The sequence below is a fragment of the Pectinophora gossypiella genome, chromosome 14, assembly GCF_024362695.1.
Source record: "Pectinophora gossypiella chromosome 14, ilPecGoss1.1, whole genome shotgun sequence".
In the NCBI taxonomy this organism is placed as follows: domain Eukaryota; kingdom Metazoa; phylum Arthropoda; class Insecta; order Lepidoptera; family Gelechiidae; genus Pectinophora; species Pectinophora gossypiella.
The window spans coordinates 2,055,780-2,071,328 of NC_065417.1; the positions used below are offsets into that span (position 1 = coordinate 2,055,780).

At 38.1% G+C, this 15,549-nt stretch overlaps 2 protein-coding genes and 1 long non-coding RNA gene across 4 annotated transcripts in view; 1 reads left to right on the forward strand and 2 right to left on the reverse strand.

Moving 5' to 3' along the window:
- Window positions 1-15,549, reverse strand: part of LOC126372600 (uncharacterized) — a 209,997-nt gene that overhangs the window by 13,744 nt on the left and 180,704 nt on the right. The gene's annotated exons all lie outside the window — the stretch shown is intronic.
- On the reverse strand, window positions 36-4,227 carry LOC126372542 (translocon-associated protein subunit alpha). Its single transcript, XM_050018363.1, has 5 exons — window positions 4,042-4,227; window positions 2,482-2,670; window positions 1,783-2,060; window positions 909-1,149; window positions 36-614 (listed from the first exon to the last, which is right to left on the reverse strand). Exons 1-5 carry the CDS (start codon window positions 4,100-4,102, stop codon window positions 544-546), a joined length of 840 nt encoding a protein of 279 aa, XP_049874320.1. The 5' UTR covers window positions 4,103-4,227; the 3' UTR covers window positions 36-543.
- On the forward strand, window positions 5,208-9,785 carry LOC126372489 (alanine--glyoxylate aminotransferase 2, mitochondrial). Of its 2 annotated transcripts, XM_050018286.1 has the most exons (11): window positions 5,234-5,278; window positions 5,548-5,636; window positions 5,829-5,978; window positions 6,086-6,270; window positions 6,498-6,621; window positions 6,888-7,076; window positions 7,588-7,716; window positions 7,848-8,000; window positions 8,128-8,349; window positions 9,029-9,274; window positions 9,621-9,785. In XM_050018286.1, exons 3-11 carry the CDS (start codon window positions 5,865-5,867, stop codon window positions 9,726-9,728), a joined length of 1,470 nt encoding a protein of 489 aa, XP_049874243.1. In that variant the 5' UTR covers window positions 5,234-5,278; window positions 5,548-5,636; window positions 5,829-5,864; the 3' UTR covers window positions 9,729-9,785. The 2 variants fall into 2 exon arrangements, with proteins under 2 accessions (XP_049874244.1, XP_049874243.1); XM_050018287.1 differs by lacking the exon at window positions 5,829-5,978 and having other exon boundaries at window positions 5,208-5,278.

A 15,549-nucleotide genomic window follows, 5' to 3' on the forward strand; every position in this document is an offset into this window, starting at 1 on the left:
TATTTCATACCAAATTACAAATTAAAACCAGCAGATTAAAAATGTAACATTTTATTAAATAATGTCTTATTATCGCTCACGTTGTTACGAAGCTCGCACTGTTTGTTCCATAATTTATTTACTCTCACAACACACTTAGCAACTACCACTCAGTCAGTACACCATGTCCACGACTAAAATAAGAACATGTCGGGAAGACTTCATATTCCTTGTGATGGGATCTTCTTAATTCTGTTTTTTCTCTTCCAACCAAACTGAGATATCCCCTGGATCGAATGCACGAAGCGACATTTGAATACATGGAACCAATCTCAAAATTTGGTTTGGGAGCGCTTTTTTCGCGATGAAGTCCATACGTTTCGTCATTTTGAGGCACTGGTTTATAAGGGTCCACTTGCAATTATTCTTCTGGGGTCAATTGTAAATATTGCCCCAATGTGGGGCCAATAGTAAATGTTGGCCCAATGTTGGGCCACTGGTGGAAATGTAGACCCATTCTTATTTTAGTCGTCTACGAACGGCAAGCGCCGGCCAACAGGGCGATTAGTCATCGCCGGCAGATCTCTTCGCCTTCCTCAGGCGTGGTGACTGTTTGGGCGTCTTAGGAGATTTCTCTGTAATAAAAGGAAAAAGTATTAGAATTTGGCATTATAAAAAAAAATCGTGGTCAGGTGATCAAAATTGAAAAGAATCTGATATTGAAAATTTAAATAGATTACCAGTTTTTTACAAAAAAAAATAAAAGGTAAAAAACTAAATATTCAGAAATAATATAAAATATAATATAAAAAAAATATAAACAAATTCAAATAAAGTTTGTTGAATTGTTCCCAAATAATCAACATAATTAACAGGCCTTTTATTCTTAACTTTTAAAATTGGAATCCTATATACAGAACTGTACTCACTCAGCTGGTTAACAACTTCCTTAGGCAGCCAGTCGTAGTCAACATCGTTGGCAGTGCCAGTTTCGAGGGGCTTAGGGGCCGAGCGCGGGGAGCGGCGCCTCGCGAGAGACGACAGAGCTTGCTGGCCCAGCACGAGAGCTAACACGCACGCTGCTCCGAGGAACACGTAGAGGAAGAATGTCTCTCCATCAAGACCTTCCGAGACCTCCACAACATTCACTGTCTGGTTGTAGACGGCTTCCTGTTTGTAAATAAAGGTGGCTTTAGAATACTGTAAAGATTATCAATCAATACATAAGTATAATATGTATTGTTTTACTATTTGTTATTCTACATCAGTAAACTGTTAATGCAAATTGGACATTATGATATGTAACAAATTAGAATTTAAGTAATCTAAGCCAATAATTCAAAGTTGTGTTCTTCAAAATGAGTACCTATCGTAATTAAATAGGCTATTTGACTGGGTGAAATATAAATTATAATATGCTAGTCTAGAAATTACAATCAATATTCTATTATCATTTTACTTTTCGACTTATTTTCGAATTTTATTTATGAATTAAATAACAATAAGTACGACATTTGCTCACTTTTATTGATGACATCACAGGACAGTATTGCCATACAAACTCAAAAGAAAACTTTCGTTTTGACGTTTCATAAAAAGTATCTCATTTGAGTAGGTTATCAAGTAGCCTATTATTATCTCAGTTTGGAAATGTCTTTTAAATTATACTATTATTATTATCCCCAATAAATGTATATAAAAATGCCCCTGTATATAAAAAAAATGAATTTCGTGATTATGTTTATAGAAAATGGCTTTAAAAACATTTAAACAATAAGTACCGTAATATTAAAGCTATTTTACCTGGTAGTAGTTTCCGCTGGCATCTCTGTAGTTAAGCTGGATGTTGAGGCCGAATGGTCTTCCAGCATACGCTTCGCTAGGGATGAACGAGTACGCGAAAGTAGCCTCTTGCTTGGGTTTCACCTCCTTGTTGTAAGGCAAAGCGGTAAAGTTCTGGATGAAGTAGGTGTAGTCCATCGGGTAACGGAACGACGCCTCCATGGATTCAACAACGTAGTCCTCAACTCCCTTGTTGACGAAACCAACGAGGAATTCAACAGGATAACCAGCTTGAAGGTCTGCAAATATTTCAAATTGAGGTCAAACGTAAGTCCGACAGCTTTTTCATAAAAGAATAAAATTAAATAGAAATTCAATTTAAAAAGGACATAGGGCATTACAAACCATAAGCAAAGTGAATTTTTATTTTTTACTTATAACATAGATTTTTTAAACATTGTTAACTAGTAATTTAGTTACAACATAAATTATAGTGTAAGAAATAATACTATGTAAAGAATGGCAACATCAGACATCACAAATACAGATGCTGTACGATAGATAACGTCAATGTGTAGTGTCTGTGTAAAACAAGGTGTTTTATATGAAGTGTCAGTGGTGAGCATAAACATAAAGTGATGAGATGTTGGTGCTTAGATCTCATTGCACATTTTTACAATCAACATTTGTTCTTTGTGTTTTAAATGACAAATATCTCACCAAAAGCATTGTCTCCGTAGTTAGGTATAGGCTTCGTGAACAGTATGGTGGTATCAACATCTTGTGCAGACTTCACTACGGCGTCATCTTCCTCTCCAACATCCTCCCCAACAACCTGGTTGTCCTCTCCCTCGATGTCTACAACGTCATCTAACTCGTCTTCTTCTGCAGCTGCAAATACTGTGTTTGCTGAAAATTCAAATTAAAGAAAATCAATCATCACTTTACATAAATAAAGATCATAATTAAGGAAGAAATTAAAAGTGGCATTATTCAAATTTACTAATAAATGGAGCCTTTGGCAGACAAAAGTAAATTTGCTGTAAGTGCTGCCCTTCACTTACGACAAATGCAAGACAGAGACAAAGCTAGTTTTAGCACTGTAAAACTATACTCAAATTAAGTTAGTGTGCAGGAATCAGCACTCATGTCTAAGCTATAAATTTTTAGTGTGTCTTTGTACATTTTAGTGTGTTTTTATACACTTTAGTGTGTTTTTATACACTTTAGTGTGTTTTTATAGCAGATAAATTGTAAATGTAGGACAATAAGTGAAAACATCTCACTTAAACAGGTGAATCCTTTCATAAAGATAAGATTTTACATTTCATATTAACTGCTTATGGTTTGTCCAATAGTATGTTTGGACACAAAATTGAAAAAGAGAGAAAAAAAATGTTTACTGTTGACAATTGCACATAGTCAACAAAGCCATTGCATCCTCGAAAATTATTTCAAAGAATACATATGTATATGAATGTATATTTGACTTGTTTGTATGTGTATATGTCACATCTATGTGACATATATGTGACATAGTTGATCAAGTTAAGAAGTTAATTATGATAGCAATTCTGAGAAAAACGTACCTAATTCCTATACATTTATTAAAGCTTGATAAATTATAGGTGGAGCGTTTACCTATTGAATTATAATCCATACTAATAGAAAGTATATAATAGAAGATGCAGGTGCAATTGATATTTAGATAGGTAAGTAGGTACAATATGGTAACTAGGTACATAACTTATTTATCTGGTAATTAAATGAAATCTCTTAAATTGTACGTAATTCATAAGGAGTGCATCAATTTAAGATGTTAATGTGCAGTGCAAAGGGCATAAGGTTATTTCTGTAGCTCACAATATACAAATATAGAAGTTATGTGTTGGCAATGTCTCACCAGTAAAGAATAGCTAAATCATTTAAGGAATTTCTAACTCTGTTTCTAAAGATTCCCATACCATTATAACTACTATTATACTAATTCCTCAAGAGTTGAAATTACTTAACTGTTACTTAAAAGAAGTACCCGCTATGCAAGTTATAACATTGGAATGTAAATGAAATTGAGGTTACATCAAGAAAATCTAGTTTTTACATAATGCACTAAGCAGATAGAATTAGGCTGGATAAATAGGATGAAACTGAAGTAAAAGGAAGATGAAATTAAAAAAATAGGACAACTTTCACTCAAAATTCTTAGATTTACGGTGCCACGTACTAAAACTGGAGAATTTGCCGAAATTAGCCGAAGTTCTTTTTCACAAAAATACTCACCGCTTTGGAAGCAAAGGAGTGCCGCTGGGAGGACCAACAAAGTCAAATATATTAGTTTCATTTTGAATAATATTATCACTACACTTTACGTCAGCTATCTAAAGAGAACAGGGGGCCATTCACTTCTACTACACTGCCCAACGCCGCACGAAAAACTCCAGGCAAAACGCCAATTTTGTCCAACTCGATTGACGTGGAACGTTTTGTCACTAGTGTAGTCCAATAAAAAAAACGGTAATATACAAACAAAAGCAAATTTTTGTAAAGCAAGAGCAAATAATAAGAGAGTAAGACGTTATGTACTGTATTTGAATTTTTCTGAAACCTATTATAAATAAATAAAGAATAATTTTGTATTAATTAAATTATAATCTACAAAAAAAAGGTAAAAAATAGTGATCAGGTGCTGCCCTATGGATTTCCGGTATTGCCACCGTTTAACAAATGAATGAGTCGAATGAATGAAAGAATAGTAGTTTTTAAAAGTTAGCATTAGTGAAATAAAATTAAATATTCAAAGTACGAAAAGGTTTAGGTTTAGAGTAATATATTTTGACGACCTGCTTATAATTTTAAATAAGAACAAAATATCGTCTAATAACAAATTTGTTTTCGCCTGGTAGAATTCTCCAGTAGTACTACTGGGGCGTATAAAGAACTAACACAAAAACGGTTGAAGGATAATTGGCCCTAAGAAATTTAAGGCTTTCCGAGCCGAGTACAACTCGCATATACACTTATTTCAACTGTGCAAGCATTGTATCTGCGAGGCATAGTCGATATAACAACGTGTAATACAAAACACTTACGCGTCATATCCGTAATAGGGTTGGCAGAGCCATAAATATTTACCTAACCAGTACACAACAGATAAAAATGACCAGCCCACGGCCCATTATAATGGTCCCTTGTGTTAGAAATACAATTCACGACAGACCCGGGAATGCTTCCTTCCAATCCTACATTGAATAACATAGCAAGCTGTTGTTTTGTTACGAAAACTGTAACAATGGTATGGAAATCCAAACACAAGTCTATTCACCTTTGAACGATCGCATAAAATACTGCAATATTCATTAAGCAAGCATTATAAGCTTCTTATAATTGTAAATCTATTCCATGATCAGTAACCTTCTGCTTTAAAATTTAAATTATAGTTCGGCGCATAATTCGATTCAGTTTTATTTCGGTCGTCGAAGTGGAATATTGTTTTTTTAACGTACCATTATGGATAAGGGTAACGTACAATCATAGAAAAGATAAATTTTATAAATTGTTTAATTCATATTTTTGCATGGTATTCACATTATTTTTGATTGATACAGCACTGAACAACTAAATAAATAAGTCATATGAGTTTCGTAGATACATTATTTATATATTTCTTTTATTTGACGAAGCATGTGGCGAATAATTAATGAATTAAAATATCTAATGTTGATATACCTAAAATTAATTTTAATAAGTAGAAGTTTAACTAGTATATCTTATTTACCTTTTTTGCAGTTTTTAGACGTTTTAGCAGTACAAATATCAGGCGGCATTCTAGTGTGCCGAAATTAAAGCAAACAGACTTCACACCTAGGCAGTATAAAGTAAGTTAACTTAAAAAAAATTAATCGTCAGTGTAAAAGTGCGTGTCGTAAAGTTATATTTGTGATAATTATTTACTTATTCACCATGTTCATTATTTATTGTGATTAAACAGTGTTAAGCGGCGGTCGGTAGTTCAATTCCTAAAGTGTATTTGTTACAAAATTATCCCTAATTTTTATATCACATCGCAGGTATCATTGGGGCTATTTGGATAAATACTAGCTACCATGCTTAATCATTTCAATATAGTTGGTACTAAAGAAAATCTTGCATACAAACAAAGTGATTACTATACCAAGATAACTGACGACAGTGATGAGATGACCCATCAAGCCATCAAGGTCTTTTTGATATGCGCATACTATCAATAGCTTATCTTATGTTATGAAAAGAACCGTGCAAAAAAACATCAGTTTCTTTTATTTACATAATATTCTATTTACTTTAGGGGCCAAGTCTTCAGCAAACTGATAAGATAAAATCGGAGAATATACCGCCAGCTCTGTACAATATTTACAAAAAGCCGCTTCTGCTCCACCAAGGTCATATGCAATACCTCTTTGATCATGAGGGCAGAAGATTCTTGGATTTATTTGGTGGAATTGTCACAGTCTCAGTTGGCCATTGTCATCCGTAAGTGTGTAGTATGTAATACAGTTATTTTCTGGTTTGTTATTATTCACAACAACAACAACATAGCATCAAGCTTGTATCCCTTAAGTTGTAGACAGAGGTACCTACTCGCCAGCTATGTTTAAGTTCCATGTAATAGCGGGTGAGCCTATTCTCATTAAATGTTGTTGTTGTTACTCCACCGTTCTTAAATTAAAAAAAGAATAAACTGATAATGGAATTTTCAGAAAAGTTGTCTCAGCACTACAAGATCAAATTCACAACCTTTGGCATACCACTACAATCTACCGTCAACCAAGAATTTACGAATATGTTGAGCACTTGGCGTCTAAAATGCCTGGAGACTTAAAGGTAAGTTAAACTAAATATAAGAAAATGTCAAGCAAACCTGTGATCTGAGCATAATTTAAACACTTAATTTAATTTAAGTGAGATGATCCCTGCTTCGAAATGCACGTTAAGCCGTCGGTCCCGGTTCTTACTTACTGATATAAGTACGTAGTCGTTACATAAGTCATGTCAGTAATAACCCTGACACCAGGGTTGATGGGGTTGGTAATCATACTCACAATCCACGCGATAGAAGAAGATAATTTAAACATTGCTTTACCTTTTAGGTAGTGTACCTTGTAAACAGTGGTACGGAAGCAAATGATCTAGCTACTCTTCTGGCGCGGGCTTATACAGGTAATCAGGACATCATATCACTACAGAGCAGTTACCACGGCTATTCGAGTGCGATCATGGGTTTGACAGCATCACAGTCGTATCGCATGCCCATGCCAGTGCCGGCCGGCTTCCACCACGTAAGTACCTAGTTTTTTTTTGACGTGACCTAGTGAATAACATGACATAACTTCACCTGTAATAGCTTTGTAATTGGCGTTTGTTTACACATATAAATATCTACTTTGTAAAAGAGGCTGTAAGTTACCCGAATAAAATAAAATAAATAAATAAAATAACATAAGCTCATGACTCACGACTATATTATTATTTCCAATTGGTTAAGTCAAAGATACATCTACAGCAACTGGTAACCCAAGCTTCACGTGAGCTCAATACTCAATAGATCCAAATAAAGTCTTTGAATAAGTAATGTCTAGATTCCAGCACATAATAACGGGTTCTTACCGCGTTTAAATGGGGATATGAGACTCCCGATATTTCGACACTGTTGCAAGTGCCATGATCACGGGATGACTGATGAGATTGTGCTTTAATTATGATAATAACCGCGTAAATTTAAAACAATGTATGTCTAGATTCCATTATAAAATAGCACTTGTAATTAAATAATTAATAATTTTTTTACAGGCAATGCTACCGGACCCTTATCGTGGTATTTGGGGTGGCTGCAGAGATTCTTTATCACAAGTCCCTGGATCTTGTCACTGTCCAGGCGACTGTGTTACTTCCGATAAATACGTCCATCAGTTGGAAGAGGTATGATTTTATGGTTATAACTTATACGTAACCACTAAGTAACCATCCATCGCGTAACAGTTAATTTAATTTTGTTTTTTCTTCTTCTCTTCGAACTCAAACAGTAAATTTAACATCATTTGCACTTACAGCTTTTAGGTAATTCGGTACCGGCTGGCAGAATAGCAGCTTTATTTGCCGAGTCAATACAAGGTGTTAATGGAACTGTGCAATTTCCTAAAGGGTATCTCAGAAAAGCTCACGAAGCTGTGAAAAAACATGGTGGTCTGCTTGTTTCGGATGAGGTATGGGTTCTATTTTGAAATATGTGTTCTGATGTTTGACTTATAAAAATATAAAACGGCAATATTATGTTTTAAGAAGTATTAAGGTCTCCCTTGACTAACTTATCATTGTGCAATTTTTATTTAGGTACAAACAGGCTTTGGTCGTACTGGGGACTTCTTCTGGGGCTTCGAGACTCATGGAGTGGTGCCAGATATAGTAACCATGGCTAAAGGCATAGGTAACGGGTTCCCGTTAGCGGCTGTCGTCACCACTAAGGCAATAGCTGAAGCTCACACTAGAGCTACGTATTTCAATACTTTTGGAGGTAATCCACTCGCTGCTGCAGTTGGAAAAGCTGTGTTAGAGGTAAATATAGATCTTGCTTATGCCTTTATCGCATAATATAATTTTCGTCTATTAAAAATGGCGTGTACCTCTCATGGCATTCGGCTTTTTGCCTCCAGATTAGCAGCCTTCTTCTATTATGTACCTGAAAATAGCTCTCAGCGCTCCACTTTTGTTCGGCTGAGTAGTTCGTGCCATTCTGAGACAAAAGTACAAAACTATACCACAAATCACGTCAATGAAAAAATGTCAAAGGGTGCTCAGGATGTATGTTTTTGTTTGTGATTTTTTTATAACGAACTAGCTGACCCGGCGAACTTTGTTCCGCCTTAATGGCAATAAATAAGCACTTTTTTTTATTATTACCTGAAAATAGCTCTCAGCGCTCCACGTTTCTTCGGCTGAGTAGTTCGTGCCATTCTAAGACAAAAGTACAAAACTATACCACAAATCACGTCAATGAAAAAGTGTCAAAGGGTGTCTCAGGATGTATGTTTCTGTTTGTGATATTTTTATAACGAATATTAACAAATTCTAACATTCTTTATTTTCCATTCACAACTATGAACATGCCTAATTAAGTTACATAATTAATTACCTATTATTCTATAACAATATGTCTGTTCACACAGCGTAGATTATACGATCGCGTGGCATCGTTGCTTATATCCATGTTAATTTACTATGTTGTTCTTTGTAGGTGCTAGAGGAGGAGAATCTCCAAGAGAACTGTAAGGTCACTGGAAAGTATTTCATTGAACAATTAATGCAGTTACAAAAAGAACATGCGATGATCGGCGATGTGCGCGGCAAAGGACTCATGCTAGGTTTAGAATTAGTGAAACCAGGCACTAAGGATCCTTTAGAAATTACTGAAACAGCCGAAATAATGGAGATTATTAAAGACTTGGGAATTTTAATCGGACGTGGAGGACGATGGGGCAATGTAAGTATTTTTAAGTATGTAGTAAATAAAAAATAAAAAGTACAATACAATATAAGCCAAATAGCGTAGCCTATTTCGTGGAATGTATTACATATATATAAACGTTCATCGAATTTTTTGTACTGGGGGTTAATAATAATTATTAAAAAGGCTACATTGAAGCAATGCATCTAAAAAAGCAATATGAAAACAAGTGTTCAATGCAAACAAATGTCAAATAGCGATATAGCAGTTTTAGATGAATTGCTTCGATGTGGCCTTTACCTTAGCCTAACCTAACCCCCTGGTGATTATTAACGTGATTTTTATAATGTAATGAAACTACATTACAATTTTCTGCTTACAGGTTTTGAGAATAAAACCGCCAATGTGCATCAATAAAGAAGATGTTGATTTTACTATTTCCGCTTTAGATCAATCATTCAAACAATTTGAAAATATTTGTCAATATTAGATATTACGATAGTTACTAGATATTTAAGAAAATGTTATAAAATACTTTGATAAGCTTTATCTTTCGTAAAATTCCTATGAACAATTAATTATGTAGTGGCAAAGTCACAAGTAATAAGGTAACGTTTATATTAACTCCAGGTTGAGTTATGATGACCTTGGTGACAAAGAATCGGACCATCATTTTAGAAAGGACTTAAGTCCGAATTTACTTGGACGACAAGCAGCTGAACGTGCATGCATTATAAATTTACAAAATTCGTCAGTTAATAATGATTATAATAATCACTAAACTGAACTATTTAAAATAAATAATTAGTGAATAATTGTTTTTGGGCATAAAAGATGATCCTTTTTAGTATACAAATGACCAGGTACAATTACATCTTCCACCTTTAGTTATTCTCATCATCATCATCATCAGCCTATTAACGTCCCCACTGCTGGGGCACGGGCCTTCCCTATGGATGGATAGGGAGATCGGGCCTTAAACCATCACGCGGGCCCAGTGCGGATTGGTGGTTATTAACGACTACTAATGCAGCCGGGAGCAACGGCTTAACGTGCCTTCCGAAGCACGGAAGAGCTCGAGATGAAAACTTTTTTTTTTTTTGGCGTCACCCATCCTATGACCGGCCTTTACCGAAATTGCTTATCTTCAACAATCGCAGACCGAGCGCATTAACCGCTACGCCACCGAGCTCCTAGTTATTCTCATCCAAATAAAAAGAAGCAATATTGGGAGCAACATAATTCTATACATAATGTGATCCAAATATCAGTTGTAACAATTATTTTTTTTACATATGCTTCTGCCATTTCATTGTATTTTGGAATAATTATGTACCCGAGTAATAAGAAAATGGTAATTATCACGTTAAATCTTGACAGCGCCATCTATAATATATTATGTGTTCCGTTAGACGTCCGAAGTCCATTTATGAGAGAGTGCCTCGTCCTCATACCGCATCGCGCCGCTAGATGTCGCTTCCCGTCTAGGAAAACCCTTGCCAAGCGCCCCCTGGTGGCTAAACGGGGTACTATCCCCCCCGCCCGAGCCATACAAGCCGCCATATTCTTACCTCATTGTTGCGTCGTTTTTCATACCGACCGCACGCCAATAGATACAAAATTTTCGATCAAAATTTTCTTTGTGCAAATTAGTGTAACTTTTTACAAAATTTTCAAGATTAAAGTAGAAAATTTAAATCCTAGTGTTAAATTCTAGTGAAATTATTAGTTTTCCGTCTAGAAGTCGTAAAAAATTTGTGTTTTTACGAAAATGCTACCCTCATTGCCACCAAGAAAAAGATCCGGATCTTCTGACTCTCCGCGTAGTAGTAGCAGCAGTGATAGTGAAAGCTCGTCGGACGGGACATCGGAATCGGATTCGGTGCCAAAATCCGATGGGGCCGGGCAGGCCCCTGATCCACCGATCGCACCGTCGACGCTGACCACGTGTCGCGACGCGTCGGCGCCACCAGCAAAGCGGAAGCGATTTTCTTCGCGGGATTTGGAACGAAGGTTTGACAAATTGTCACAACGGTTGGTGAGTCAATTCGATAATATGATTCATGCACACGCTACTTTTATACAAGCCTCTAATAGCACGGTACCTTTACCAAATTTACCTGCGACATCCGTTTCGACTACGGTACCGCACGTACCTTTACCAAATTTACCTGCGACATCCGTTTCGACTACGATACCGCACGACATAGTACATGAGCCTTTCTTACGACCCCCCGCTCCGCCTGTACCGTCTTTCAAGGTAGATGCCATTACCGATCTAAGCGTTTCTATCAAAGACCCAGTCGTGGCTAAGGCTATACCGGAGCGCGTACAAAAAATATCTGTTTTGCAAAGATTCGATTCTCCCGACTGGAATGCTGTCCGTTATACTGATATTCAAAAGAAATACGTGGCTTACCCTGCTTTTACTGAATTAAAAGTAAATGAAGAATTACGTCGATTAGAAGACCCTTTTGCCCCTATTCGCTGGCATCAGATGGAACGCAGCTTCGCTGCGCTGTCTAACGCCTTTTTGGGACAAAATGAGTCCGTAAGCTCAAACTTACAAGCGCTTATTGATTGGTCTGCCACTCCTGATTTAATATTGACTCCCGCTGTCCTTTATGACAAATTGACCGAATTGTTTGGCAACGATTCTAGTTATAAAACCAGGTCTCGTGATATTCTTCAAATGATTTGTGGAAAACGTGCTGAGATATTAGAACTGCGCCGTCGGTCATTGTTAAAACCATTAAAGGACAAATATTTGCGTGAAGATATTGAAAAAATACCGCCGTCTTCTGAGTATATGTTTAATCCGCAGTCCTTAACGACTTATATACAAAAAATTGGAGGTATAGAAAAAATACAAAAAGAGAAGCCGAAATCTCAACCTACCCGCGCAAAATCTCCTGTACCTACAACATCTAATCAAGAAAAGACATTTCACGGTCGACCAGCTAAACGAAAGCAAATTGATAACAAAAGCAATTCCCACAACAGAAAATATCATGACGAGGAAAAGAAAAAGGGGGGGCGGAATTCAAAGGGATCCCGTAGAACGGGTAAAAAGCAAAAATGACTCGGTGACCTTTTCAGGCGGTTGTCTACAACATTATCGGAAAGCCTGGGTCCTCTACAATCCACCCAAAGCCATCCTCAAAATTATAACCGGGGCTCGAATCCCATTCAACCAGACACCGCCTTTAATTTTTCCAACTTTAGACGTGATATCACAATTTCAGACCCCAGTTTCTCAAGAGATGTCAACCGAGATTCAAATTATGATTCAGGATTGCGTTTTAGAACCCGCACCATTAACCCCATCCTTCATATCTCCACTGTTTCTAATATCAAAGAGCAACGGAAAAAACCGTGTGATCTTCAACTTAAAAAGTTTAAATCAATACATGAACACCAAACACTTTTATCTTTTCCATCATCGTCAAATGCCGAATTTCCTCCAACCAGGCGATTGGATGGTGAAATTAGACATCAGTCAGGCCTACTATCACATACCAATAAGACCACAACACCGGCGGTTTCTGCGTGTCAGTTACAACGGCCGCCTGCTACAGATGACGTGCTTACCGTTTGGCTTGGCGACGGCACCGAAAATGTTTGCATCGGTAACGAATTGGACAGCCGAAATACTACGTGGCAAAGGCATCCGGGTGGTAGTATATCTGGACGACTACTGCATTGCTCATCAAGACCAGAACGTACTGCGATCACAAGCACATTTCGCAGTGAATTTTCTCACCAGGCTGGGTTGGTGCGTCAATCTGGACAAATCCATACTGAATCCAGTACAAAAGATGGAGTACCTTGGCATCAACTGGGACACACGAACAAATGCGAAGTCCCTGCCCCCAGACAAGATCACCAAGATCCGCCAGAGCCTGATGACTCGACTCGCAGCCGGCAGTTGGACCCTCAAGCAGGCGCAACGCCTCTTAGGGCTTCTCAACTTTGCGACCTTCATCACCCTCCGGGGAAGGTTGCATTGCCGTACGCTGCAACGCCACAGCAGACTACTTCGCCAGACACCGCGGAAGGCAGTTCCATATCTAGACGAAGTGCGAGACGAACTCGAGTGGTGGCTAGAGAATGTCAGTCAAAGTACAGTGATACACCAAAACGCATTTCCAACAAACTACGTGACCACAGATGCTTCAGACATAAAATGGGGAGCTGTAGTCAACAACGAAGAGATTCAGGGCTCCTGGAACAATCATCAAAAGACTTGGCACTGCAACGCCAAAGAGATGTACGCAGTGATCGCAGCCCTCTCGAAAAAAGCAGCAGTTCTCGAAGACTCGACTGTGATTCTACAAAGCGACAACCGGACGGTGATCTCGTACATCAAGAACGAGGGAGGAACCAAGTCCCCTCTGTTGCTGAGATTGACCAAGGAACTACTGGCTCTGGCGGACAGCCTCAATGTTGTACTGGTCCCTCACCACCTTCCGGGGCTGTACAACACGGAAGCCGACCACCTCTCGCGCAATCGCGCAGGCTCCGAATGGCACCTACAAGTGGAGGCGACATCAAAAATATTCCATCGCTGGGGCACTCCAGACGTCGACTTATTTGCCTCAAGAACAGCACACGTCGTTCCGAATTATGTTACGCGCGACTTGTCAGACTCGAACGCCTGCTATCACAACGCGTTCAGCAAATCCTGGCATTACAGTCTTGCTTGGCTGTTCCCTCCACCGGGGCTAATCCCACGTGTTCTTCAACATCTCAACGCGGCGTCGGGACACTTCATAATGATAACCCCGAAATGGACGAAACCGTTTTGGCGACCCGACCTGAAGCTCCGAGCGTTGACACGGCCGATGAAAATACAGAATCTTCAAGACACGCTGATAGATACGAAAACGGGCCATCCTCCAGCTCAAGTCAACAGCCTGGAACTAGAAGCCTGGCTCATTTCGGGTGGGATACGTTAACCGAGAACTGGTCTCAGGAAGAAAAGAACCTTCTTTTATCGTGTTGGAGACCTTCGACATTTAAAACGTATGCGCCAATTTGGGCTAGGTGGTCAAGCTGGTGTCGTGAGAATAATGTTACTCCACACTTACCAAAACCACCACAAGTGGCTAGATATTTGGCACATCTATTTCTGTCTGGAAATCTAGCATACCGTACAATCCTTGTTCACAAGTCAGCTATAGCATCTGTCTGCGAGACTGTTTCCAATGTACAGATTTCTAGTAGCAATATTGTAAAGCATATTCTGAAAGCAATTTCTCTAGCCAGACCTGTACCTCCCAAGGTTCCCATTTGGGATGCAAGACTAGTTATTAGACATTTAAGATCTACAAACCCACATAACAGTCTGTTTGATATTTCAAGACGAACAGCTACGATCTTATTGCTAGCATCCGGACGCAGAGTACATGACCTGTCATTGTTACATTGCGATCAAGACCATTTTATAGTCGATGCTGATTCTATTACTCTGTGTCCCTCATTTGGCTCAAAAACCGATTCAACGTCGTACCAACAATCAAAGTGGACGTTATTACACGCTCCTGATAAAAACATCAGCCCAGTTTACTGGCTGAAAGCGTTAGTAGAAATAACAAAAAATATTAGAGGTCCTTTCACAAATTTATTTTTAACAACTAGAGCTCCTCATCAGCCAGCTTCACCGGCCATCATAGGAGGTTGGGTTAGGACCCTGCTGAAGGATGCTGGCATACATGCGTCCCCTGGTAGTTGTAGAGCAGCAGTATCGTCGTTAAACTGGATAGAAAATTACCCTGTTAATGAAATTCTAGCGAAAGCCAACTGGCGGCATGAATATACCTTTAGGAAGTTCTATAAGAAACCTATATCTAAAACAGATAATAGCGTGTCTGAGAAATCTTTATCCCAATATTTTTCTATGCCCTCGTAGATGTGTTAATTAATTGAATTAATCAAATTAAGCTGATTCACTTATCAGAAATGTTTTCCTATTGTTTGTATACATACAATATACACTTCATGTAATCACATTGTTGCGTATTTCATTTTATTATTTTCCACACAAGCCACCAGGAGATAACAAACACGTCTCTCATAAATGGACTTCGGACGTCTAACGGAACACATAATATAAAAATTTTACCTTCCAATAAAATTTGTATTATGTTTCCTCCGACGTCCGAAGTCCATGTTAGGTCTTCCTGGTGGACCTCAACATCATTATGAGCCGAACAATGAGGTAAGAATATGGCGGCTTGTATGGCTCGGGCGGGGGGGATAGTACCCCGTTTAGCCACCAGGGGGCGCTTGGCAAGGGTTTTCCTAGACGG